At 41.3% G+C, this 23,562-nt stretch overlaps 2 protein-coding genes across 6 annotated transcripts in view; both read right to left on the reverse strand.

Annotated features, from left to right (window-relative positions):
• mtus2a (microtubule associated tumor suppressor candidate 2a) overlaps positions 1–9,893 on the reverse strand; it is a 48,140-nt gene extending 38,247 nt beyond the window's left edge. For both annotated transcript variants that reach the window (XM_082548704.1, XM_082548702.1), the window contains exon 1: positions 9,762–9,893. The gene's annotated coding sequence lies outside the window, so the exon portion shown is untranslated. The remainder of the gene's footprint in view (positions 1–9,761) is intronic.
• Positions 9,894–14,224: 4,331 nt separating this feature from the next.
• Positions 14,225–23,562, reverse strand: part of slc7a1a (solute carrier family 7 member 1a) — a 32,036-nt gene continuing 22,698 nt past the window's right edge. For 3 of the 4 annotated variants that reach the window (XM_082549812.1, XM_082549810.1, XM_082549811.1), the window contains 12 exons: positions 22,725–22,978; positions 22,452–22,634; positions 22,191–22,349; positions 21,923–22,097; positions 21,668–21,801; positions 20,072–20,294; positions 17,688–17,827; positions 16,028–16,130; positions 15,591–15,769; positions 15,147–15,298; positions 14,930–15,038; positions 14,225–14,600 (listed from right to left, as the gene is read on the reverse strand). In XM_082549812.1, the coding sequence (XP_082405938.1) occupies positions 14,422–14,600; positions 14,930–15,038; positions 15,147–15,298; positions 15,591–15,769; positions 16,028–16,130; positions 17,688–17,827; positions 20,072–20,294; positions 21,668–21,801; positions 21,923–22,097; positions 22,191–22,349; positions 22,452–22,634; positions 22,725–22,923 (1,935 nt within the window). In that variant the 5' untranslated portion in view covers positions 22,924–22,978 and the 3' untranslated portion in view covers positions 14,225–14,421. Of the gene's footprint in view, positions 14,601–14,929; positions 15,039–15,146; positions 15,299–15,590; positions 15,770–16,027; positions 16,131–17,034; positions 17,172–17,687; positions 17,828–20,071; positions 20,295–21,667; positions 21,802–21,922; positions 22,098–22,190; positions 22,350–22,451; positions 22,635–22,724; positions 22,979–23,562 lie in introns of all 4 variants that reach the window. The other variant, XM_082549813.1, reaches the window with a different exon arrangement.

The following is a 23,562-nucleotide window of genomic DNA, read 5'->3' on the forward strand; positions in this document are numbered from 1 at the left end:
TCAGGGAGGTCGCTGTGGTCTGCCCTCAGATCCACTAGCCACTGAGCATTGCCGTTATGGGTTGCATCCTTCTCCCATATGCTCTTCCAGTATTGCTCCGTCTCCAGCCTTGGTGGTGCTGTTCTCTTATTGTTCCCTTGCCACTGAGAGTACACCTTTGCTGGTTCTGTGGAGAACAGCTGGTTTATTCTCCTGCCTTCTATCTCTCTGGTGTACCTCCTCAAGCGGCTGGCCAAGGCTGTGAGTCTTTGCTTGGCAGTTTCCAAGGCCTCAGGTATGGACAGCTTGCTGTATTTCTTAGGCACCTTATTTGTCGCACCTTTCTGCAACTCTGTTAGTTGGCTAACCTCCCTCCGTGCTACTTTGATCTTGCCCTCTAGCCTCCTTCTCCATGGAGGGTACTGCCCCTTGTGGCTGTTCAACTTGTAGCCAAGCATCTCACTGATCACTGCTGCCGTATTGTAGATCAGCTTGTTAGTGTCGGTAATCGTGGTTGTAGGTATTGCCCGTAGTGCTGCATTAACATCATCTAGCAGACCTTCTGAGGGTACTTCACGTAATCTTGGTAACCGGCTACGGGGGATCCAGGTTTCAAGCTTGGCCATGATCCTATTTTTCAGGTCAGTTCCTCTCGCACTCAACGATCCTTCTCCTATCGCACTTGGGGCTATGTACCCAATCTCGGGTGGGGGTGATGATATCTCCCCCCTGACCTGGCGTCCTGACTCCTCCTTGCTGTAGCATTTGTGTTGTACCTCGTCAATCTCTAGCTGTGAGAGCAGTCCCTTCTTTCGAATGTTGGAACACTGAGCTACTAGTTGTTTCGCCGTCATTGTGGATGTTGGGTATCGAAGAATCCATAGGTCCCTCATCCTATTCATGTAGCCCCTTCCGCCGGGGTTACTTGCGTAGTAGCATTCCAACAACGCCCTGTTTTCGTCCCTTGCCCACCGATGCCTTCTTGTTCCAGTAGCCCACTTTTCGTCAGGGTGCCCTGGTTCCTCAACACCTGACGCGGACCTTGTTGATCCGGGCGACGTCCGAGCCGGCATGCCTTCATATTTATCTGTCTCGCTCATGTCTGCGGTAGGCTCGCTTAGCATAGGGGGTCTAGCCTTAGGACCCTTACTGGATACAGACGCCCCAGGCAGGAATCGAACTTGCGATCCTCTGTTCCAAAGGCGTGTAGTTTAACCACTACGCTATCCAGCTGCATATATATATATATATATATATATATATGTGTATATATATATAGTCAATCCAGGTATCATAAAAGGTTTATATAGCAAGTTTCCAGATTGTTAGGGAGTTAGGGAACAAATATATGCTATAGTATTTTTTAACATTTATTTTCCTTTTATCCAAATTGAATAAATAGCATAAGCTGCTTGAGGATAATATTGTAATCTGTGCCACATCATTCAGATTTAGGTGTTAAGAAGAAAGGCAGGCTTTGTTTCACCTAACTGTACATGTACATGTTGAGTTAAGTATTCAGACTGAGCTCATCTGGGAAATAATAGATGTAGGCATAACCCAACAAAGCTGTTATCGGATGCAGATAATACATTTCCTCATGCTCGAATTTACCACAAGTGAAAAAGGTCAGTCATACAATAAAGATCTGAAGGTCACTTTTATGCTTTTACATTCCTATGCATTCTACTGTGCATCAATTTCACATGTAAACTCACACCTACACGCAACTGTTGTTAGAGGCGCACTCAGCCACAAGCACACACAGCGCGTACAAAATACACACAGCACTAAACATAAATGAGCGAAGGAGCAATCATATCCCTGCAAAAAGGTGGAAAGGTGCATAGCTTAAGTGATGGGAGCGTGGGCTATGATATGGGGATATCTTGGCAGTGCTTAAATTTGGAGAATGACACTTGTATTTGTGATATTTTTCACTGGGCTCCTATCCCACGAAGTGCTGCGTTTAAGACGGAAAGCTCTTTTTAGAAGGTGAAAGATGAGAGGTTGGTAACAATACATGACAGGGGTCTCAAGGAAACTCGAAAGTGGTGTTGAGTTAAGAAAAGACGGAGGCTTTCCTTAACCTTCCGTTTTTGTCTCCAAGCAGGAATGAGTCTGTGTGGGTGAGAGACTGAGACACAGACCTGAGGTGAGAGAAATGAGACATGCAAATAGATACAGAAAAGAGAGTTGTTGCTGGAGCACACGAGTGTTCTAATTAGTGCTCATTTGGCCCTCTATAGGATGCACTACAGAGCCCCTTTTCTGAAGCGACTTACTGATAAAAGCCCAAGAGAGCAAATCAGTTAACAAAAATCTGTTACAAGATTTAATACTAATTGGTACTGGTCATGTCGCTGAAACTGAGAGTTGTTGTTTTTTTCGTTTTTAATCTCTCGACTGTGGGTACACATAAATAAATCTCCTGACAAAAGTAAAGCCAGGCTGTAGGAGCCTGTGTGTCTAGTTTTGCTTGCTTTGCTTCTATTCTTCTCTTCTACACTGGTGTCTGCTCAACCTTGATCGTTTACACCTGCATCTACACTCCAATCAGTTTGTCTAAGCTGTGACTCAAATAGTCTGCATTCACACAAGTGTGTTCACTAGAAATGCACCAACTGCAATTTTCTTCAGTTTTTTTTCTAAGTGTGACCCACTGATGCCTATTTTGTTTGTCAGTTTTCTTCCTAAGCATTAAAACTGACAGTATGAATAAAACGTTTCTTTAATGTAAAATCTGATTTTCATAATGAAAGAAATTAAAACGTACAATTTTCCTTCGACTCCAATACGTTATGGGGTTCCTGTACAATAATCTTTAGCTGACGTATTACGAAAAAAAAGTCGATGAAACAGATATCTGTAATAAAATAAATGTTATTTCTTTTATTATGCCATTTATTCTAGCATGTTTACATACACTCAATACAAAAAGAACATCAACCTTTTTCTCTTTTTCACTAGTCTCCATAGTTTTTCTTGTAACCGCTTTGATCTTTTGCTCATACCGAGGCTGCTGTCTTGTGGTTGGCTCTGACATCTGCATAGCTCTACCTTTAGCCACATCACTAAAATGGCCATTTTTAGTCAGGGTGAGGATTAAGTATTTTACTCTGTGACTTCACTCACAGTGAAGAACTTCCACGTTAATGACGTGTTAGCGTGCATGGCTGTTTGCCTGTGAAACCTGCGCTTGTGTTGTGCAGGCATGAAACAGACCAGCTTGTAATTACACATGAGTGAGGCTGACCGGGCAGTCACCAGTCTGGGACGAGAACGCTGGAATTTGTCCAGTTCCACTTCCTGACTGGTCGATCGGTGCATCTCTGCTGTTCACTCAATCAAGGATTGTTACATGAAGTGAGCGCACTGACGATGTACTCATAAACGTCACAAAGTTAACTCTTGGCTACGCAATGGAAAGACAGGGTTCCAAACAATGTCAGCCAATAATAGCATCAATGATGATGTCAGCGATAGCTAAATGAGATTTTTTTCAGCCATCTAAAGCACGTCATGTTGGTGTAATGGTGTTTAATGTTGCGTGTATGTCAATTTTAATCTTGACTGTAGAAAAATGTTATTTTATGTGTGCTCAGAGGCACAGAAAGATGTAGAAGTTCAGACGTGCAACAGCTGGCCAAATTAACCTGTTGAAATTCACATACTCCACAACTAAGTATGCAGTAGATCGTGTACTACATGAAACAATGGAAGTATTTGACTTGACACACTAATAGCTATTTCCTGGCCACATTAGCAACTCTTTATTTTAGTTTTGCCTACCTACCAGCTTTTTTTTTTTTTATCTCCACTCCAACAGTAGAGCTCAAATTAAAGTAACCATCTAACTGTGTTCTAACCTCTCACTTACAATTACAAATTGAATTGTTCAATATGTTGCTATAAGGCATTTCTAATGAATATTTGACTTATAGAGAGAATGCTGTGTTTTGTTTTTTAACTGGATGAAGAAAACTGTGTCTCTAAAGACACTAATGTCTTGCAATAGAGAGGAAGATTCAGCCTCCTCTCTTCAGTCCTCTACTTCCTCTCAGGTCAAAATATGAGCCAAAATATGTGAGAGGTTTTTACAGATTTCAAGAAGGGTAGGGGCTGCCAGTCTTGGATTCATTCAGGGGATCAAAGTTGAGTGCCGCAAAGAATTTTTTCCAGATAAAAAAAACATGAAATTTCAAAGGAATATGCCCCGGCATCTTATATATTCTTCTTTGAAAGCAAGTAAGGAAATTTGATGGGCATATCTTTTTGTTCTTCTGTTGCTGAGTTGGTTTACATTTTCTGTATCGCATGAACGCATGTGACAGTACAAAGGCAGTCACCTGTGTAGACACATCAACACGAGCCTTCCCCCTCAGTGTCTTTGTTGCTGGTCCAGCAGCACATGTGGCTATTACAGAAGCCATTTGTCTTTGGCACTTTGCTTTATTTCTCTCCTCCCCCACTGGAGAGCAGACAGGTTTTACAGCTCTGTGGTCCCAAGGGGAAACCCAGGAACACACACATATATTCATTGCCCCATGCCCTATCGCTCTTTCATCCACACATACCTCTGCTGAGATGTAAATTCCATCACATTGCAATATTAGCAAAAGGGGAAAAAACTCAAATGGACAAAGCGACGACATAATTTATGACTCCTGATTGTTCCCGCATTTGAAAATTGGATTGTGCAAGATTTGCATTAAAATGCAGTGGAGCGGTTATCCTTAAAATCTTTTTTTCTCTCTCTCTCTAATTCAGTCCATGCTGTGTCTTTGCATACATGCAATTAATCACCAGTGAAATTACCCTTGTGTGTCCTTGTACAATGAACATGTTGGAGAGTGTGAACTTGTGAAAAGCTGTGTTCTAGAGCCGTGGATAGATGTAAGACATAAAAACTATCATATTTGTGCTAATTTGGTGGGGGTGGAGGATGTTGTCTTTATATTGCATTCCTTAACGTAATCATCCAGCAGGATAAAGCTTAGCGAAAAAACCTATTCACAAATTAGCTAAGAATTAGTCATCCATTCCTTCCTTTTCAACCCCACTACCGCCACCTCATCGCTGTCTGCGAACCACACAGACAGAAATAGGAGTGAAATAAGCTAAACGCTCCATTTTCACAAGACACAATAGATAGCCTGCAGACAGAATTTCACAAGAGATGATTCACTGAAGTATGCTCGACTGTTTATACGTGTGAACCGAGCAATAACCCAGTATGCACACAGCAAAGGGATTACCATCACACAGAAACAGCGAGGCAAACAGGAGCGCAAAAATAACCAGAAATAGTCTTCTCCAGCTCCTTGATTGTTGTTTTGCACCGATTTTCTTTATAGCTGTGCTTACAGACATGCTCCTCATCAACCAGCATCGCCTCGCTGACACAATTTAGCTCACAACACTGAGCTCAGCGATGTCCCTTCAGTTCTTTGGTGTTATGCCTTTCTCAACAACTCTGTCTCTTTTGCTCCCCTCTTCTCTTTCATCCCAATAATACAGAGTTAATAAGGGCAGGGTGAGGTAATCAATCTCATTTTCATCCTTATAGATGGCACATCAGCAGGCTACATCTGCCCAAATGATTTCCTCTCAGCTCATCCCCCCACTCTACTCCTACAGTTGGACACCTTTTTGTACCCCGGGGGAGGGGAATAAGTCTATATCGCAGGGGAATCGGTAACAGGATTTCTACAGGATCTTGAGTCATAGTGGGTGGTCATATATGAGTGAATAAGGGAGAATGAGAATATCAGATGATCTCCAATAAAAGCTGATTTATTCCCTTATTTCGGGCAGGCAGGCGGCGTTTGGCGCCTGCTATGAAATCAGCAGCAGATCACAATATGCCAGAAATTAGATTTATTAGGTGAAACCAAATGAAAAACGGTCAAACGCTGGCATGGGTTCACGTGCACATCCATCCATCAAAACGTGTTCGCACGCTAGGTTTGTCCCATTGTTGCCAACACGGGAGGCAGAACAAAAACAAAAGGACTTCTGATCCGAAAAACCCCATAAAGCACCAAGGTGATCACCGAGTGCATGCGAAATGAAAGATCATCAAACACGAGAATCACCTTCACACACAACAGCTCACGCTCAGGCAGTGACTATCGCTGCAGCAGGGGCAGACAAAGAAACAGCTCCTAACTGGGGGGGGAATGAGGCTTAAAAAAACAAAAACAAAACAAAAGGTCTGCATGCATGCACACATCTATTTATGGGATTTACCATCTCCTTATTTATTTATTTATTTTAGCCTTGCTTTTTATGCAAAAACACGGGATGAATCTCTACTAAATTGGACACGGTCCCGCTTCGCTGTCTATTTCACCAGGCTATGCAGTCGGTAATGCCGGACTGGGATAAAGTGAGGGCAGACAATAATAATAAACTTTATGGTGCAACGTGATCTACATGGTTAAACTACAATTTTACATTTTACATTTTTTTAAATGTAAGAATGGGGCACATAAAAAGCAAGACCAATGCAACAAAAGCCGACCTAAGATGAAATGAAAGAAAAAGGCAGGAAATATGAGGGAAAAAATAAATAAATAAAAACGACAACAAAGCTGAGTCCTTTCTGGATATTCAACCTGAACCATCAGGTTAAAAGCAGCAACTACGTGCCATTAAAACACGTGTTTGCAAAGGTCCAGACAAGGGTTTATTGAGGTAAGGGGAGCAGAAAAGAGGGTGTTTGTCCATGCTGGCTGCTGGGAGCAGCACCACCGCATTGTTATTAGTAAAGCCCCTCCACCCACTAGCCTCACTCCTGTCGCAGAAAAAAAAATGTTAACTCTTCCATAGCTGGCTGTGCGAAACTGTATGAGGCGGGACAAAGAGGAGGTCATTTCAAATGCAAAGCGGTGCAATGATAGTGCAATTCTCCGTGGGACTGTGAGGATGCCACAAGCTCACCAAGACTCGCAGACATACACAGTCAGACATAAAGCAGGAGAGGCGAGACGGACCAGACAAAGAGAAGCTGAGAGCAACTTAGACGAGCTGAGTCACTTGTGTTTATTTCGAGAGAATATAGAAACAGAAAATGATGCTGCGGAGTGCCAAGGGGGTGCAAAGGAGCGGGGATGTGACGGATTCTGGTTAGTATTGTAATGTGCAAGCGTATGTGCAATGAGCAAGTGGTAAACCCCTGGGGTATGGGGGAGGGAGAGCTGCCCAAGGATCAGTGAGAGGTGAGCAAAGAATAGGGCAAGATGAGGGGTTTTTGGGAGGGGCAATGATATGCAAAAAGTGCGTGTGTGGGGGGGGGCTTTTTTTAAGAGTTTTCATACATTCAATAATGGAAAGCTAGAAAGTACAACACAGGAGAAGAATCCCCTTGTGCTGCTGTTCTGGGAGTGGATTTTATTTGGTGGGAGTAAGTCTAAAAAAAGAACATAGATGTACACTGTTGAGAAGTTTCATAAAACATTAATGAGGTAGACCTAACCAAGGATAACTACAGCGGTTCTTTCTATCACACACGTGCTTTTAAGTTCACTGACACAATTCTATAAAGTTTCTTAATAACATCTGTAGCTTAATCAAATAATATGAGACAAATATACAAATAAGATACATTTAAAATAAAAAAAGCAAAATCAGGTGAGCGCTTAAACTGTCTGACACAAGTGAATAAAGGTCTTTCATGTCTGTTCCTGGTGGGACACGGAAAACTGTATGTGTGTGTGTTTGTGTGTCATGAAGGGAGGCGTGCCTCTCTTTTCACCCTGTAATGTCTTGCCTGCGACTGCAGGGGAGGAGCTACAATAAGCTCAATGCCACCTTCCAGACAAAAGCAGCGTGAATTCGAGAATGCGTGTGCTGATGCTCGGTTCACACATAAGGCACATGCGTGTGTACGTGCACTTGCAAGTGCAGAGCGTCTTGCGTCCAAAGTGTGGAGGATTCTTACAATTGTGTTATTAAAATAACTGCAACCTTTTCTATCATTTTCTTACATTAAACCTATTTCACCACTATCGGGAAACCGCTGTTATATTTATTAGTAGACCGCAATCATCCAAGCAAAAATGTTAAAAAAAAAAAAAGACAAAAATGTTTCAAAATAATTAAAACCTTGCACTTGTGACATGTTATTCAAAGGCACACTGACCAACTTTAGTGTCCTTCTCAGCTTCAGTTCACTTCCCATCTCAATTTCTCCCTCTCTCCCTTCCTTCCTCCTCCTTCTCCTCCGTTCTGTCCTATTAAATAACCTTGAAGGTCATACCGGTGTGCTACATTCATAGGCCTACAGAAACAAATACATACACACACACACACGGTATAGGAACCTCACGCTTAGACAAAACACACAAAGTCAGACACGCACACACACACACACAGCCGGCAGTGGTATTTCTGGCAGAGATCTGATAAATTGATCGCTCTTCAGACCTAGCAGAGGTCAGATGTAATGAATCAATCACACATGCATCAGCATCGAGAGCAGCAACTAGAGCAGTCAGTGTACAGCCAAGGCCGTAAGATCTGCTTTCCTGCTTTGATGCAGTGTCAACCTCCACGTTAACATGATCGGGAGGGATTGGTGAGATTTAGCAAAACGGACTTGAAGATCCATAAATGTGGGAAGTCTCTGATACTGAGATCAATAGTGGCAGCAGACAATTCCAATAAATGCTGAAAACATCACTTATTTTTACACGGAAACTGTCAGATTAGAGGCACATTGTTTACATACTTCAGTAGTACAGGCAAATTTTGAACTTTAACGGTTGCAAACTAGAACGGATTTGAAAAAAGTACAAGAACTTCGGCCAAGCAGCTGAAAAAGGGGGATTCACCCCAACAAAGACACCCCCATCCAACTGCCTTAAGGACAATCCAATCATCCGACACCGGTCAATTGAAACAACAGCGTGAAATCCCTCAGTCACTTTTAATTGTTCCATCCGTTGTTTTCTTTTGTCAGGTCTCAAGTCTCCAACAATGAGACTGAGAAAATGGGAAGTGTTGCAAATGGAATTGAAGTATCAATACAACCTCTGTGCCATGAATTCCTTGAAAGCAGTCAAGATACTGAAGAATTAGTGTTTGCATGAGTGTGCAGCAGTGTCACTCGTGGACTTAGAAATGAAAAGTTATTAATCATACTATCAGACTTCAAACCTTGGTATTATAAATGTACATTTGTCCACTTTCACTGGTAAAAAGCTTAAGCCTGAGCGGGCAAACACGACAAGAAATTTAAAATATTGCAGCTTTTCCGCTATCAGTTAACAAGAATTATATGTTATGTATTAGAAAGCTGTGAGAGTCTTTGCTTTTGAAGTCTATACACTCACAAAAAATAGCTCATCAATAAATGACATTTGGCGAGAAATGAAAACAAAATCCTTCAAAATCAAGTCCATATCATCTCTCAGTGCAGTGGATCTGGTTTAAATCCTAAAATCTATACTGGATCATTAGCAACACTCACAGAGACTTGACCTGCTCCATCCATCTCCATCGCACCGTCTCTTCCTTCTGACCTCACTTTCTCTCCAACACTGTGGCTCAACTTCGAGGTTACAGCTATTTATATGTAGAGTCGAGCTAAATTCCTTCGCGCATTGCCGTGATGCGGGCCTAGTCAAAAACAAACTGTATTTATGGTGCTGGTCGAACCGAGTCCGGCAGCAAGACCCGAAATCCTACGAGCAAAATAAGTGCGACACTTTTTCGGGAAATCAATGCTAGCCCTCCGAGCAAAATAAGCACGGGGTGTTTACAGTCGTGCGACTTACCTGCAGCTTTCTCTGTTGCTGATTCATTGAAGAATGTCGGTGAAAACCCAGGAGTTGCCAGCGCGTCTCTCCACTTCCTCCCCACTCTCCCTGGCTGCCAGAAACGACGCACAGAGAGATAGAGAGATAGAGAGACAGAGAGAGAGGTACTGCGGACAGCAGGAGGAGGAGGGAACTGGAGGAGGAGCGGTGCTGATGCTGCAGCCGACACCTGGCTGAGCATCCTTCTGCTCAGACGGCCGGGCTTTTTTAACACATGTGCGCCCTCTGCTGGAACATGTTGGAAGCAGCTCTTCCCACGTGGTGGGATTCCAATATGACCGCGACTGGATTTTGAAAAGCTGAATTACAAGTCCTACCGTGCTATAAATTCAAAAATCATTTTGGACCTCAAAAGGCATCAATGAAAATTTTTCACATGTAGAAACGGTAAAGCACAGCGAACTGCAGCTGCTTTTATACATCCAGACAATGACCTGACCACAGATTTCTGTTAGTGAAGAATTATGTCACAGATAAGCCAAGTGTAATGTGAGAGCTTGTAATGGAGCAATGTTAGAACAGTATACTTTCTATTGTTACATAAGAACTGGGAGATTTTAGAGAACTTAGGTATTCATACCAACCTGTATTTTATACTTACATGTGTTATCTGATGATAAGACTGCTGCACATACACTCAGGTCCATAAGTATATGGACAATGACACACTTTATTTGTGTTTGTTTTTTTGTAATTTAGCCTTTGTGGACCACCACACAATGATGGATTTTAAATCAAAAATAAACCAAAATAAACAGCTGCCAAATCAATAATCTGTTACAAGAAGGGACACAGGGGGGCAGCTGAGCAACACCAGAAAGCGTAGGAAACTACAGGAGAAACTAAAGTGGATGATCGCAGAATTCTTTTCAGAATCAGAATCAGAATCAGAATACTTTATTAATCCCGAAGGAAATTAGGGTAACAGCAGGCAGCACGCTAATGGCGCATGCGCACTTACAAAGGAACCTTCTGACCAACTTTACACAAACATCACTTTGGGGAGACATGTCAGAAAGGTAGGCTGATAGGAAAAAAACAACAAAAATACATAACATGAGGTAAGAGGAGGAGAAAAAAAACTCCACTCAGACTGAGCTCCTAGTGGGAGAACAGTTTGATAACAGAAAAAACACCTCAGCACAAAAAGCACATGACTATCAGTACACCATAGAAACACAAGAAAGGGTAAGAGAGAGCCGGTGTAGACAGCGCATCTGGTCCTGCAGCGTGTCTGCGCTGGTCCAGTCGACTGCCATCTTCCCCGGTAGGGCACAAGCATCGAAGGCGTTTGGAAAGGGAGGGGGGATCAGTGTGTGCATATCAGTGTATGTGTGTGTGTGTGTGTGTGTGTGTGTGTGTGTGTGTGTGTGTGTGTGTGTGTGTGTGTGTGTGTGTGAGAAGATGTATATACAATTAGGTTCATAGGTTTTTGGAAAATGACAAATTTTCCAAGATTTTAAATCAATCAAGTGGGCCTAACATTGATGTCCTAAAATATCTCAGTTGTGAATAAAAGATTCTGTTTTTTATTTATAGTTTACACAGTTACACGCATTTCCTGTATTTCAGTATTTTATGTTCATCTCTTTCATACTGTTGTAGGTCCATACATAGTGATTTGGCACAACATGTAGATTCCTTTGAGTTAAATTCCTTTTATAAAATTATGGGAAGTGCTTTGGCTATAAAACTGTAATTGAAGAACTACAAATGCAGTGAAACTATGATATGTGTGAAAAGTTAAAGATCTGCCATCTACAGTTAAAGAAATCAATTGTATCCACACCCCTAATTATAGCTTCCCTGCGGCTGGCCCTGGGCTCATTAGATTCAGTGAAGGAATATCTTAATGCTTCAGGTTATCAAGACATTTTAGACAAGTCTCTGCTTCCGTCATGGGAACAGTTTAGGGTTTAGGGAACACAGTATTTAGATCCCACTTCCGCTTTGCACAAAGCGAGATTCATATAGTTGGATGTGTTTATTGTGAAAGAACTTGACTGGCGAACACAGAGCCTTGTCCTCAGTCTCATTAAACACTTTTGGGATGAACTAGCAGAAAAACTTCAAATGTCCAACATCACTGCTTCACTGCTTCTTTCATTCAAAATGCAAGAATCATTTTGATAGTGAAAACCATGTTTAAAGAAATAAAACATGAAGCCAGTCATTTTGATCATACAATCAAAATTTTATTAAGTTCAGTTTGTGTGTTACATATTTTAATGACAGTGGTGTAAAACTCAGCCAAACAGTATCCAATTACATTTGTAAAAATTCAGCATGGGTATTAAAACACATCAATAAACAGGAGAAAACATGTAAAATGAATGGCGGACATATAACTTCCTCAAAAGAGACATTTCATTTGATTAGAAAAAACAAACAAGTGGTAAAAATTTGGCCTCTCTTATTTTGCATTAGAAAATACATGCTACAAACCACAAATGCAAAGATACAGCAGCCAGCACTGTGAAAATCCACTGTCACTTAAAGTTGGAGGACATGAACTGAAAATCTGAAACTGTCATTGCTTTCATCCTAAACATGTACAAAGATTCAGAAGTTAGATTTACTGCCATTACCAATGGGAGAGCTAACACAACGCACAAGTTAAACAACTTGCAATAGTGTTGTCTACACTCCTGGAACATTAGTTTGTGTATTACATTCTGCGTTGCAGATCTTTGCTTTACAATGTTTCATGATTGCTGCTTAAGAAAACAAAGATATAAACAAACATACCACTGCATTAAAACTGTACTGTTAAACCACAACTGAACATGAGGACCAAGTTTTGGACCTCAAAAGGCATCAATGAAAAATTTTCACATGTAGAAACGGTAAAGCACAGCGAACTGCAGCTGCTTTTATACATCCAGACAATGACCTGACCACAGATTTCTGTTAGTGAAGAATTATGTCACAGATAAGCCAAGTGTAATGTGAGAGCTTGTAATGGAGCAATGTTAGAACAGTATACTTTCTATTGTTACATAAGAACTGGGAGATTTTAGAGAACTTAGGTATTCATACCAACCTGTATTTTATACTTACATGTGTTATCTGATGATAAGACTGCTGCACATACACTCAGGTCCATAAGTATATGGACAATGACACACTTTATTTGTGTTTGTTTTTTTGTAATTTAGCCTTTGTGGACCACCACACAACGATGGATTTTAAATCAAAAATAAACCAAAATAAACAGCTGCCAAATCAATAATCTGTTACAAGAAGGGACACAGGGGGGCAGCTGAGCAACACCAGAAAGCGTAGGAAACTACAGGAGAAACTAAAGTGGATGATCGCAGAATTCTTTTCAGAATCAGAATCAGAATCAGAATACTTTATTAATCCCGAAGGAAATTAGGGTAACAGCAGGCAGCACGCTAATGGCGCATGCGCACTTACAAAGGAACCTTCTGACCAACTTTACACAAACATCACTTTGGGGAGACATGTCAGAAAGGTAGGCTGATAGGAAAAAAACAACAAAAATACATAACATGAGGTAAGAGGAGGAGAAAAAAAACTCCACTCAGACTGAGCTCCTAGTGGGAGAACAGTTTGATAACAGAAAAAACACCTCAGCGCAAAAAGCACATGACTATCAGTACACCATAGAAACACAAGACAAGCAACAGGGGCGGGTAAAGGGTAAGAGAGAGCCGGTGTAGACAGCGCATCTGGTCCTGCAGCGTGTCTGCGCTGGTCCAGTCGACTGCCATCTTCCCCGGTAGGGCACAAGCATCGAAGGCGTTTGGAAAGGGAGGGGGGATCAGTGTGTGCATATCAGTGTATGTGTGTGTGTGTCCAGAGTTCAGCTGAGACAGTGTCCTTCGCCCCGCCAGGCTAAGTAAACAGTCTTCCAGCCAACCCAGGCCAACCCAGGTGGTCTTGCATGGAATGGGGGGGACGGTCTAAACACAGTCGTTATCAGAGTGTTCTTGACTTTCTTGGTTAAGAAAGTCAAGAACACTCTTTAGGAGGTAGTTAGTTGCCTTCATGAATGGAAATCGAGTCATTTTAAAAGAGGATTCAATCTGCTGGTTAAACTCAACAAGAGACAGGCCAGATTAGACTTTGCCAGAAATATATCTAAAAGAACCTGCACGGATGAAGCCAATAATAATGGGAAAAGGATAGTGAAGCAGGAAAAAAACAACTCATGATCCAAAGCATAACACATCATCTGTCAAACACGGTGGAGTCAGTGCTATGGCATGAGTATGTATGGCTGCCAGTGGAACCAGTTTACTAGAGTTTATTGATGACGATTCAGCTGCTGATATAAGTAGCAGGATGAACTGTGAAGCATGCAGGGCTGTACTCTATGTTCCAATTCAACCCGGTTGTACAATGGACACTTCGCAGTGCAAACTGGATAATGACCAAACACATTCTGCAAAAGCAACTTTCTCAAGGCAAAGAAAGGCTATGTTCTTTAATGGCCATATCAGTTACATCAAGCCAACAGAGTTACACTTTCAGAAGAAAAAACTGAACTAATTTCTGGATGTCAGACCATCACTGACTGTAAAAGATTTTTGCCCAGTTATTAAAAGCAACCCTTGTTAATTTCTCCAGGGTTTTTTTGATTTGCAAATTCCTACAAATCTCCATCATTCTCTTCCCTTACATCAATGTCATTGGACAGAAAGGCTTCCTTTTCTGGTGATGCTGACTTGTGGTTAAGCCCTAAGCCCATCATCTCTGTGTCCGGAGTCGAATGAGCTGCAGCTGACAGGGTGCTGTGACGGATACCATAGCTGAAGTAGATCGCGAAACCTGGAAAGGCAAAAAGAACCGGTGTTATGGAATCCTAGCTTTTCAATGCAAATACACCTGCTGAACTTTTCAGTCTAAAAACATGTACCTTTTTAATAACATTGACATTTTCGCAACCAACTGACAAAGTATGTTTACTCGTGTTTTGTAAATGTTTCAGATCGGTCTGCGAACACATTGCAATGTCAAGTCAAAGCAGCTAGCCCATTTCAAGCAGCTAAAGCAAGTAAAATAGTCAGCTGGGTGTGTGAGACTTTTCAGCATCATCCTAGGTAAGTGTAGCGAGCAGAATTCTTGCAGTTAAAAAAAGAACGATGGAGTGTAACTACCTATGGCCATCCAGATTGAGAATTTAACCCAAGTGCGTTCTTCAAGCTGCATCATCAGGTAGATATTGACAAACATGCTGATCACTGGAATGAAGGGCAGCATGGGCACCTGGGAGACAAATACCACAAAAGGAGAAAGCGTAACAGTATCCATTAAAACTTAGCGAGCGTGAACTCTCAGGGGGCAGAGGTAGTGCTGAAAGGGCTTAAATCAAACCTTGAAGGAGAGTTTAGTGTGGTTCTGGGGCTGTCTCCAGATGATGAAGACCACGAAAAGACACATCATGAAGATGACGCTGAGGGCTACCAAGTTCCACGAAGCAAGATCTCCATAAGATGCCAGAACACTGAATGCCAGCATCAGCATTCCTTTAAAATGAAAGAAATGTTATTATCTTATGTGTAATACTTCACAAGTGCAATGTGATTTTTAACAGTGAAGATACTGGAAATAAATCCATCACCTACATTCAAGGCGAGCACACTTGTTGGGTTGTTTACCAAAGATCTAACGCCTTCATTTTATTGAGTAAGCAAATAAATGTTATTTCTACAGCACATTTAAAACTAAAGTGCTTTACAAGGTCTTTATACTTGATTTTCTTACATTATTTGTATGATTTTATTGCCATTTTAAGGCAGTCCTGGTTTAATAACATACCGAGGAGAAAGACACAGACGTTGACAGTGAAGCCTGACAGTTTGGATGGTGTGGGGTTGTCTGGGAACAGCAAGGTTTTGAAGCTGAGCCTCTCTTCCATACCGGGCAGGATGTTGCCCTCATTCAACTCCATCTCCTCGTGGCTACTGACAATCTGGTAACCCATGCTGGGCCGGTACCTGAAACAACAAGAACAAACACCCATAATGAAGTGTTCAGACATAGCAGTTGTACTCTGTGTTCCTGCCACTTAAAATAGTTGCTAGCACCGGTGACAAAGCTGGTAATGCACACTGCAACATTAGCACACAATGAACCTGCTTATAAGCAATGTCAATGCTGCGTATGTTTGAAATAGCTTCCAATAGTTTTGTTGGCTAGCATAAACAACTATAAACATGTTCAGACCGTGTCCAAGCTGATATATTCTCACCAACCTGAGCACCAGGATACAGGCAGCCACTAATGTGTAGGCTAGCAGCGTCCCTATCGACATCAGGTCCACCAGGTCCTTCAGCTCGAACATTAACACCATGACAACTTCACAGTACAAGGAGACAAAAAATAAAAATTTAAAGTGAGAATGCTTGTTTGATCCCATCAATTATTTTCCATACTTGTCTTAGAAGAATAAATTAAGATGTGTCTAACATTCAGCATGCTTATACAGTTACTGTGAGCATAGAAGTATGCTGATCATAAGCTCAAATGATGCCATTGAGTACAGCCTCATAAAGATGCTAGCTCGAATGTACATATTCTTTTCACAATAGTGATTCCCAAAGTGTGGGTCATGACCCTCTGGTGTTCCAATGGTTTACCACACACACAAGAAATCTTTGCTACAAAAAAATGTATAATATATAATTATATGAGTTCAAAATTTACTTGAAATTTCACAACTACAATCTTCTTAGGGTGCTGTATTAGGATATAGGGTAAAAATAGCATTATGGAGCGAAACCAGCAACCACCTGGCGGCAAAGTCATTCCATTTCATTTATATGACACTCTTATTTTTCCGCTCTATTTTTTAAATGGGGCAAAATCTCATATCACGTCACTGGTGGGGAAAGATAAAAAATGAAGCAGTGGCTAAGAAAGGAAAGAAGTTAATAGTAAATCAATCTCAACAAAACAAATCAAGAAAAGATTAAAAACCTGTTGATTAAAGTTTTGATTAAAGGTTTGCATGTTTTCAGTTTTAAAAAGGGCCCCAGTTGGGAATGGATAAAGTATAGGCTGGAGGTGGCAAAAAGAGCTGCCTCTATTAAAAAAAAAAGTTATAAAAAGTTTTTAAACTTAATCTTTCAAAAACCAAAAAGTCTCTGCTTTGTTCTTTTTCTCTTCAATTCAAACCTGACCTTCTATCACTGCCTCTCTCAAGTCCCTCTACTCAAATACAGGAATTTGCGTTTTTATTTAACGCCCCCCTTTATCTTACCAGCTATAGCCCCGGCAGCAACAGTAGATGTTACGGGAGATTTTCTCTCGCTGATGTTGGCCAAGAAGGAGAAGAGCAGGCCATCCTGCGCCATGGCAAGGATGATACGAGGTAGGGGGAACATGGAACCCAACAGACTGGGGTAAAGGTGGGGGGAGGGCATCATATTGTGATGGCAGCGGTTTGGTGTAACGTGAGGGACAAGGGGGAAAGAAGAATTAGGAAAGGTCAGCGAGTACCAAGGGAAGATTCAGAGAAAGTAGACGTATGTGGGTGGAAAGATCTGGGGGTTAAAGAACATGCTGCAGCGTGCCAGACTGGCAACACTGTTGAAGAACAACATGCTGGGACAAGGATACTCTGATGTCAGCATGTAAAATTTGGCCCCCAGTATGACTGCATGTTTTGCACATGCTGTTACTGTCAGTTTTAGTCCACGTACCATGCGGTTTAGTTTGGATTAGTGCTGGTGCACATCTCCTTCTCAAGATGCAAGTTAGAAAATATGTCTCAAGTTTCCCAACAGAAAAAACAATGGAAGACTTATAGTATAGACACAATAACCTTGACTCCCTCAGCCAACTAAACAGAGACCTGGCTATGTAAAACACTTAATAATTAGTTTTTAATGCTAACGCATGTTAGTATCTCACCTGCCAGAGAGGAAGTGACAAAAGTTGCATTTAGTGGGGTTTTGGTGCAGGAGTTGACCCTGGCCAAGGACTTTGATAACAGCCCATCATCAGCCATAGCCATGATCACACGAGGAACAGGGTACAGACAACCCAGCAAGCTAACATGGGGGGAAGGGCGTACCAAAATATAAAGTATCCACAGGAGCAACCATGTGAAACATGCATAAGCAAAGACAACAGCACACATATGCAAGGAGCATTACATTCAACATAGATACAGCAGATTAAGACAAAAGAAAAAAACACAGAACACAGGATACTTAAATATGTTGTGCATACATTTTAAGTTAGGAACACATGTGCAACACTTTGTAATGTAACTTTGTAATATGTAAATAACAATTTAATGCAATTTTTTTGCAGATCTTATGCACCCATATTTTATTCAAAATAAAACGTGACAAAAATCAATGTTTAAACTGAGAAAATGTACCATTAAAACAAAGATACTAGCTCATTTTTATATTTAATATTAGCTGAATTTAATATGTCTTAGTATAGATGGGACAGGGCCATGCTGTTTGCCACTGTGTGGCATCCTCTCTTCTTTTAACAACAGTCTCGAAACATTCGAGAACTGAGGAGATCAGCTGCTGAACCTTTGAAAGAGGAATGTTATCTCACTCTTATCTGATTTGAGCTGTTCAACAGCCCTGGGTCTTGTTTATCGTATTTTTCACTACACGTTTATTTTCAATTCATTTTATTTTTATAGCACCAATTCATAAAAACAGCGCCTCAAGACTCTTTATACTGAAAGATATGGACCTTACAATAATACCAAGTGCTTGCTCAAATACCTTTCAGCAAGCACTTGGTGACACTGGGAAGGAAAAGCTCCCTTTTAACAGTAAGAAACCCTCTGGCAGAACCAGGCTCAGGGAGCGACAGCCATCCACCACGACCTTTTTGTGATGATAGGAGAAAAAATATTTCATGTAAATCTTTTCAGCTGGTGAAAGGTCTGGACTCCAAGTAGGCCCTTTGAGCACCCTCTGCTACTATGAAACCATGCAGTTCTAAGTGTTTCAAGAAGTGGTTTAACACAGTCTTGCTGAGATATGCAGCATATGTCACTATAAAACCTTTAATGTACTAATGCACTAATGCATCCCCTTAAAATCAGAGATGCATACTTTTGGACACAGCGTTGACAACATGCATAGTCTCTCTCCTCACTAGTCCAGAGGACACGGTGTCCAAGTTTACCTAAGGGAATTTCAAATTGCATTTCACTGGACCACAGCTTTGGCCCAGAGAAGACAGCATTTCTAGATCATGTTCATAAATAGTTTCTTCTCTGCATGATAGAGCTTTAACCTTTGTGAATCATGCCTGGTTTTAATGCAGTGTTGCCCGAGGGGCCGAAGCACATGAGCTTCCAATATTGATTTCTGGCTATTGCCTTTAGTGCAGCGATGAACCATTTAAGATAATATCAAAATGTTCTTTTTCAGCTGTTTGTTGCACCCATGCCCAGTCTGGTGCCATCAAATTCTAAATTATCATTGTATCGTAATTTTTATCATGAAATAGTAAAATACTCAGTTTAAACATTTGATGTGTTTTCTATGTTCTATCATGAATAAAATATTGGTTGATTGTTGCTATTATTAATTGCTAAATATAACATATATGGACCATCATTTAAAGTGATTAGAAACTAATTGTTAGTAAAAAAAAAAAAGTCACCTGCCTTAGCCTTTCTGAGTCCCTGTTACGTAATCGCCTTCACACACTGATGGTGCAGCTATATTCTCAGCAGCATGTTTTATTTTTAGTTAAGGCATCAAATGCTTTCCGAAGTTAAATATACACTCTCGCTCAGAAACACAAACATAAATATATATGTGTGTGTGTGTAGTTATCTGAGACAGAACCGTGTACACAACTGCGCATTTAAAATGAATGATAGTCTTTGGTTACGCTCCAGAAAGCAGATGTAGTGAAGATTCTGAGTTTGCTAATCCTGAAATAGGGGAAATTCTGGATCTTCTGTTCCAAAAAACAGGAGCTTAAACTCTGAGTTAGTTACTGACTCCTGCCCTCCTGCTGCAGCTGTAGCAGCTGAGTGACAGTGTTTCATTTCCCCATTCAAACATCTATATTTTGATAGGATTCCAGTTTGATTTTTTTAAAGGAAAATTGCAGTTGTCTAATGATGACTGAGTGGACAATGCTGAATAAATGTCATAGTCCACAAGGAACAAATTTATATTCCTCAGCCTAATAGAATATCTACTGGTATTCACAGTTGCTTATCTTAGTGGTAATCAGTTCAAAGTTTACTCAGAACAAGATCTAGTACATGTGCATTGTGCTTCTAAGTTCAAATCTCTTACCTTGTAGACAGAGCGCAAAGAGAGCCTACAGCTACGGCATATTTCGCGCCCCCCCAGCCCACATAATTAAAAGCTGTAGGCAGAGGGCTGTTGCTGTCCAGCAGGTAGTATGGCATCATGAGGGTGAGAGCACCAGAAACGCTGAAGTAGATCACAAAGCAGATGAGCAATGAGGATACGATACCAAAAGGAATGGCTCGCTGGGGGTTCTTCACCTCTTCACCTAGGACATATATAATATATAGACACAGTTAAGAGCCAAGATATGCAAATCTGCTTCTGTATGACTTCAACGGGTGCAGAAATATCTTCAGGTAATGTGCCATTTTTTGCTTATATTTATATTTGAAAAACATCGTCAGAAGACAGAAATTCTTACTTTCAGCGTTTGAACATGAGGCAGAAAAGTGAATATGTGAAAATTCAGTGGAACGAAAACACAGAACACAGTACAAACTCTAGTGTTGGATGGATGATGGATGGATATTCAGATTTTGGAGGAGTTTTATGCTTTCATCTGAGAATTGTCCATTTGAATGCAGGGTGCAGGCACTGTATTCAGAAAGGTAACATAATTTACAGAAGTGCTGCAGTTGAATCGAGAAGTGCATGCAAAGTTTTGTGGAAATTAACTGAATGCTAAGTGGTTGACTGAACCTGTAAATAGTAGTGAAATTACTTTACCTTCTTAGTTATTTCCTAAATCGCCCCATCGTCTGCTATACAGCTATGTCTTTGTTACTAGCCACTCCCAATTCATTGCAAGGTTTGAAGATATTAGCTTATTTTTTGGGGGGAGCCACCATGCTGAGGGGCCTAACTGCTCAGCTGCAGGTGATTATGTAGGAAGGCCTTGCTGTGTAATAAAACCACATTACGGTGATGGAGCGAGTGCATAAGACGCACAGTTACGTGTCAAAGCAGGCCCAAAGTACTGTAAAATAAAAGAGCTCTGAAACGTGACGGAGACAACTGCTGTGTGGATGATATGTGTGTGTGTGTTTGTGTGTGTCTGTGTGTGTGTGTCAGGGGGAAATGGAGTATGGCTTCATGCCAACTTAACTCTTACTGCCATACACACACACACATGGAAAAAGATCATTGTGAGTTTGTGTTATGTCTGACAATCGTAATTTAAGGCTAACTGGTCAGCTTGCCAGCCAGTTAAAATTCAGGAAACCTATGGGTGGGAAAAACCTTGTAACATGTATAAAGAAACAAGGCTGTTCACAAACTCTGCAAAACTCAGGGAAAAACCTCTGGAATGCCCTCTTCCAAAACCCTGTTTGTTCCCCCCTAACCTGAGTAGCAGTCTTTTGGCCTTCAGCCAATAGCAGAAATAAGTCAAACGCAGTAAAGTGCATCTTTAATAATTTCTCTCTTGCCCCCCTGTTATGTAATACTTCTGGATGTTTAGGAAAGCTCGGGGCTGAAACGGTTCCAAAAAGATTGAGTTACATTCCCCCCTCTCTCCCTGAAAATGGAAACACACCCATGAGGCCGTCAAAGGGAGATGTATGTGAAACTGCGAGACGTGAAGCAGAGGGAGTCAAAAACAGAAGGTCGACAGAGTTTTCAGGTCAGATCAGCACTAACCTGTGGTAGCAATGCAGTCAAATCCTACAAACCCATAGAAACAGGTAGCGGCTCCTGACAGGACACCGGTGAATCCAAATGGCATGAAGCCGCCGATTCCTAAACTCTCTGCGCTTGGCAGGACGTCTGTCACACTAAACCAGAGGAATATAAATAATATGAAATATAGTTCTAAAAGAATGTCATCCAGATAAAAACAAAATAGAGTAACAGAGACAGTTAAAGGGAAAGATTCAGCATTGAATATGTCCTTACTTGGTGCTGTTTGTTGTATAACTTGCATGTAGGATCTCTTCAGGGTCTAGCTGCCAGTTTTTAATATTGCCTTTGACGAATCCAGAGATCACCATGAACACCAAGACTAGGACATTGATACAAGTGAAGACCTTGTTCACCATTGCTGATTCTTTGACCCCAAATGCCAGCAGACCTTAGAATTGCAAAGGACAAAGAAATGGAAAATGAAAAATGTCTTGGGAAAATGTGTTAAGTGTAATATTAAATGTTTTCTATGTCTTCTTACTTGTAAGAATGATTATGATGAAAGCACCAAATATGTCAGGATACTCTGCCAGTGCTCCTGGTACATTCAGGGCCATGTACTGTCTGCAGAACTGCCCTATGGGGTTCCCTATCAACTCATCAAAGGTGGCGCTCCATGCACGAGCCACGCTGGAGGCACCTGAGACGAAGAAAAAAACATTCTTGAAGACAAATTTCCTCCTACACATGACCTTAAACTAGGCAAAACAGAAACAATAAAGCAGTGGTGCTTTATGCTTACCAATGACGTAGGAAAGAATGAGATTCCATCCAGTGATGAAGGCCCACAGCTCCCCTACAGTCACATAGGAGTACAGATAAGCCGAGCCTGTTTTGGGAACACGGGCTCCAAACTCAGCGTAGCAAAGCCCGGCTAACACTGAGGCTATAGCTGCTATTAGGAATGACAGCACAATAGCAGGACCTGTGGAAGGTGGTGGGAATCATATGATTAAAAACTTTCAGGTTTTTCCTCAATACGCATGTTTTCACTATCAAAAGTAATGTCACTTGCCTGAATTCTCTCTTGCAACAGCACCAGCGAGCACATAAACACCAGCACCCAATGTACTGCCCACACCGAGGGCTACCAGGTCAAAGGTGTTGAGACATCGGCACAGACGGGAGTCCTCGGAGTTAGAGTTTACCACTTTCACCCTCATCAGCTGCTTCCTGAAAGTGGAAGCAGCGTGCAGAAGGCTCTTTATAGCCATGGATCACACTCTGGTCTCAGCAAAAGTCAGGGTTTAGGGGTTCAGAGGTCACAACCTAAAGATGAAAGACAGTAAGTTTAAAAAACACGCTTAGTTTTTCATCTCCCCTGTTTAAACAAAGGACTCCGAATCATTTCTGACAATAGCTAAGGAAGCTCATTATAGTGCGTTACTCATTGCAGAAAATAAACTAAAAGTATCTGCCAGGATTGTTACTGTTTATCCCATGTTTGGATCATACAGCTAAGTCATTTGCACAAGATAAACACAAGTAACAGGGAGTAGCAGCCTGACAAGTATCCAGACACCTTGTCAGATTACAGTGACCTAAGGATATGAACACGAGAGGTCATGCGGACAGTGCAACAGTTTTGCCGCAGCTCATGGAAACTTCCACCCAAGGACAAGCTGATGTGAGAACACTGTCGTCGCACTTACCTCTGAGAATAATCAGGCTCACATTCAATTTTCCAGCCTAGCACATCACACGTTAATTATGAATTACACTGTATAAAGATGTCTAATAAATGAGCTTGTATCCAAACCAAGCAAAATTACACACATATATCTAAAGCCGACTTAGACGACGCTGTAAAATATAGCATATGTAAATACAAATATAATATCACATGCAACCAG

This window comes from Aulonocara stuartgranti (assembly GCF_965226115.1).
Source record: "Aulonocara stuartgranti genome assembly, chromosome: 10".
In the NCBI taxonomy this organism is placed as follows: domain Eukaryota; kingdom Metazoa; phylum Chordata; class Actinopteri; order Cichliformes; family Cichlidae; genus Aulonocara; species Aulonocara stuartgranti.